This window comes from Nothobranchius furzeri, chromosome 16 (genome assembly GCF_043380555.1).
Source record: "Nothobranchius furzeri strain GRZ-AD chromosome 16, NfurGRZ-RIMD1, whole genome shotgun sequence".
NCBI lineage: Eukaryota > Metazoa > Chordata > Actinopteri > Cyprinodontiformes > Nothobranchiidae > Nothobranchius > Nothobranchius furzeri.
The window spans coordinates 58060071-58064025 of record NC_091756.1 but is presented as its reverse complement, the minus strand read 5'-3'; the positions used below and the strand labels follow the sequence as shown (position 1 = coordinate 58064025).

The following is a 3955-nucleotide window of genomic DNA, read 5'->3' as shown; positions in this document are numbered from 1 at the left end:
TTTCAGATGATTTGAATCACTTTAAGACTCACTGAGGCTTTTTGTGACTTGTTTCAAAATAAAACACCAGAATGAGGTTTCACCCATTGACTATGCATGTTGTCTTTGCAATAAAGCTGCTGAAACTGTTCAGGTAACTGCCGTTTAGTGTTTGATTCCATCAAGGTGTGTGTGTGTGTGGGTGTGTGGGTGTGTGTGGGTGTGTGTGGGTGTGTGTAGGTGTGTGTGTGTGTGTTAACTCTTCTAAATGAATCGCCATTTGTTGACACTAAGACATGAGTCACATTCCTGAGATCCAGCTGACAGTCTGCATGTGACACACACATGCTTAAAGGTTAGCAATTTATTATAAAGTTAATTGCAAATAGAAAAAAAAAACAAATAAATGCATTGTTTTAAAAAAATACAAAAGTTCGCTAGCTTACACAAACTTATCTAAACACAGTGTGGCATCACAGTGGAAAAGGCTGATAAAACATTCAGATGCCTTTGGGGGAGTGCTGCAAAGGCTACAAGAGGCTGATGCACTTTGACCAATACTGTTAACACAACCTAAACACCAAGTTGTGTACAAGTTGCGTCTGCACAAAGGATCACTTGTGAATGTAACAAAGTCCAGAATTGACAGAAGGCAATGTTTGCTTAATTAGTTCAACACAATTGAATTATCAAAAATATAAGAACTGCTAATTCATTATTTCATCTGTTAGGGGAAATTCAAGAATAAAAATATTTCTGTTTGATCTCAAAAATATATACACAAGACTAGGTACAACACAAATAATGGCACTTGACGGGTCATTTGCTGTAATCGGTTGGCTCGTCTCCGTCTTCCTTGAGCAAACACGTGCGCACCAGCGCCTGCGTGACAGCATAAGGGTCACAGTTGGCAGATGGACGGCGGTCCTCAAAGTAGCCTTTCTTCTCTTGACCCACTAAGCGAGGGATACGGATGCTAGCACCACGGTTGGCCACGCCAGCAGAGAACTCGCTGATGTTTGAGGTTTCGTGATGACCGGTGAGACGTCTGGCATTGTCGAGCCCACCTTTTGGGTCATAGGCCCGGATGTGATACATGTGTCTCTTTCCCAGCCTCTCGATTGAGTCCTCAATGACTCTGTGAAAAATAAGACAAGTTACGAGCCTGCCCGTACCCCCCCCCCCCGTTATCAAAACGTTGAAAAGTTCAAATTGATTCTTACTTTAGTCCGTCTTCCTCACGCATCATTTTTGTGCTAAAGTTGGTGTGGCAGCCGGCACCATTCCAATTCCCTGAGATCGGTTTAGGATCGAATGACACAATGACGCCAAAGTCCTCACAAACTCTGTGAAGGATGAAGCGAGCGATCCACAGATGGTCGCCCATGTTGATACCTTCACATGGTCCGACCTGGAACTCCCACTGAAACACAAGTATTACCATTTTAACTGATGACTAACCCTCTTACTAGGCTTTATTAATTAATTAATTATACTTGGCGTAATCTCGTTATGAAGTTGCTGTAAAATCTCTGACACAACAAGTCAGTGACTCAATGCAATCTGCCAGGTTCCTTATGTAGGAAACTTAGCTAATTGGCATGATGAATTTAACTCAATTGGATTGTCTTGTTTTGTGAAATGCCTTGAGATTGAGATAAACAGAACAGAATTGAAAAAGTACCTGTGCAGGCATGACTTCAGCATTTGATCCACCGACATGAACCCCAGCGTACAGACAGGCTCGATAGTGTGCCTCCGCTATATCTCGTCCGTATGCCTTATCTGCTCCCACTCCACAGTAATAAGGCCCTAATAGGATGAGAATAATACCAGGATTCAAATGTCCCCATAGAACAACAATGAGTCTCTTCTAAAAGCTGACACTCACCTTGTGGACCTGGGAAGCCATTGGAGGGCCATCCAAAGGGATGTCCATCTGTGCCCAAGATAGTGTACTCCTGCTCCATTCCAAACCATGGGTGGTGGTCCTCCACCATGCTCATGATCTGTTTGCAGCTGTACCGCAGGTTTGTCTCTGTTAGACAGTACTGAAGGTTAGATGAAACCTAAGCCAACATCAGACAAATGTTCCCTGCTGCTCACCTGCTGGTTTACGATTGTATTTCAGGACTTCACAGAGCACCAGCTTGTTGGGATCTCTTCTGAACGGGTCCCTGAACATGGCTGCAGGGATTAGAAACATGTCACTGTTGGATCCCTCTGACTGGTACGTGCTTGAGCCGTCAAAGTTCCACTCGGGGAGATCTGATAAAGAAAAGTAAAATAAATTCACAACCAGCCTCACAGTTTGATGTAAACATTCACACAGGACCTAGGTCTTACCCTCTATTGTCTTGGGCTCACGATCCAAAGTTCTGGTCTTGCATCTCAGTCCCTCTCCTGTCCCATCTATCCATATATACATGGCTTGAACCTTCTCCCCCTGAGGGAGATCCATGTACTGCTGCTTAATAGATTTGCTCAACTTTGAACTCGCTGACGTAGACATCATCTTGATCCTAAAATCTACAAAGAGTACATGTGATAGGATTCCTGTTTACACCTGTATCTGCGTACATTTCTAAGATAAAGGAGAACACAGTTTGGAAAAATGTGAAGCATTAAAAATTAACATCTACTTTTTGTCAAAATCAGGTACGAAATATGTATTTTCTTTTCTACAAAGTGTATTTAGTTTATTATAATATTATGCTAAAATGTGCCAACTTTATTCACCTGTTATTGTTATCTAATCACATGAGATAAAAGTATTAGTATATAGTTTTGAAATGTTTTTTTACCAATAATTCAGTTTTAAAAACTAGACATTAAAAATACTATAATTTAATTCTACACACCTTGTATTTCACCTGTGTGTGTGTGTGTGTGTGTGTGTGTGTGTGTGTGTGTGTGTGTGTGTGTGTGTGTGTGTGTGTGTGTGTGTGTGTGTGTGTGTGTGTGTGTGTGTGTGTGTGTGTGTGTGTGTGTGTGTGTGTGTGTGTGTGTGTGTGTGTGTGTGTGTGTGTGTGTTCTAGAAAGTTTTTATGAGATTCGCGCACCAGACTTTTTATGGAAAATCAAGTTTCAGCAAAAATAACAAAAAATTTTAAAAAGTTCATCTTCTGTTGTTCAGAGCTGAGTGTGTTACAGACAAAGGGTAACATTATGCATCGATGCAGGAAGATAAATCATCTAATACCAATGGATGACTCTAGTACCATTTGAAAGAGGTTCTTACCTTGTGTTAGGTATATAAAAATATAGCCAGGAGGAAGCAGTTTGTGAGTGTGTCCTTAGTGAGTTGCTTTGTGCTGTTGTTCATTTGCCTCGCTGCTCCTGGAGGTTTTATAGAGCATCTTCTCTGCTCTGATTGGACAAACAGAAACGTGATCTGCTCCTGGGAAAGAGGTGAGAAGCTGTCTTTCTGGACAACAAACGCACGCACGCACGCACGCACGCACGCACGCACAGAGAGAGAGAGAGAGAGAGAGAGAGAGAGAGAGAGAGAGAGAGAGAGAGAGAGAGAGAGAGAGAGAGAGAGAGAGAGAGAGAGAGAGAGAGAGAGAGAGAGAGAGAGAGAGAGAGAGAGAGAGAGAGAGAGAGAGAGAGAGAGAGAGAGAGAGAGAGAGAGAGAGAGAGAGAGAGAGAGAGAGAGAGAGAGAGAGAGAGAGAGAGAGAGAGAGAGAGAGAGAGAGAGAGAGAGAGAGAGAGAGAGAGAGAGAGAGAGAGAGAGAGAGAGAGAGAGAGAGAGAGAGAGAGAGAGAGAGAGAGAGAGAGAGAGAGAGAGAGAGAGAGAGAGAGAGAGAGAGAGAGAGAGAGAGAGAGAGAGAGAGAGAGAGAGAGAGAGAGAGAGAGAGAGAACCTGAAAGTCAACAAAGATGTCTTTGTTGACTTTAGTGAACAAGAAGTGCACCCTCTGGTGGTGAGTAAACTGACCGAAGCATCTTCAAGTATGTGGTTGCTGGTGGTGTAA

At 42.8% G+C, this 3955-nt stretch overlaps 1 protein-coding gene across 1 annotated transcript; it reads right to left on the bottom strand.

Moving 5' to 3' along the window:
- Positions 1–300: 300 nt before the first annotated feature.
- glulb (glutamate-ammonia ligase (glutamine synthase) b) lies at positions 301–3326 on the bottom strand. Its single transcript, XM_070545449.1, has 7 exons — positions 3221–3326; positions 2326–2508; positions 2086–2247; positions 1871–2017; positions 1664–1791; positions 1203–1402; positions 301–1117 (listed from the first exon to the last, which is right to left on the bottom strand). The coding sequence occupies exons 2-7, from the start codon at positions 2492–2494 to the stop codon at positions 799–801; spliced, it is 1125 nt and encodes a 374-aa protein (XP_070401550.1). The 5' UTR covers positions 2495–2508; positions 3221–3326; the 3' UTR covers positions 301–798.
- Positions 3327–3955: the final 629 nt, after the last annotated feature.

Coding starts and splice junctions, on each gene's coding strand:
- glulb (XM_070545449.1), bottom strand. CDS start 2,494: ATGATGTCTACGTCAGCGAGTTCAAAGTTGAGCAAATCTATTAAGCAG. Junction 2,248..2,325: donor TGAGCCCAAGACAATAGAGG/GTAAGACCTAGG, acceptor TTTCTTTATCAG/ATCTCCCCGAGTGGAACTTT. Junction 1,792..1,870: donor TGGCTTCCCAGGTCCACAAG/GTGAGTGTCAGC, acceptor TCATCCTATTAG/GGCCTTATTACTGTGGAGTG.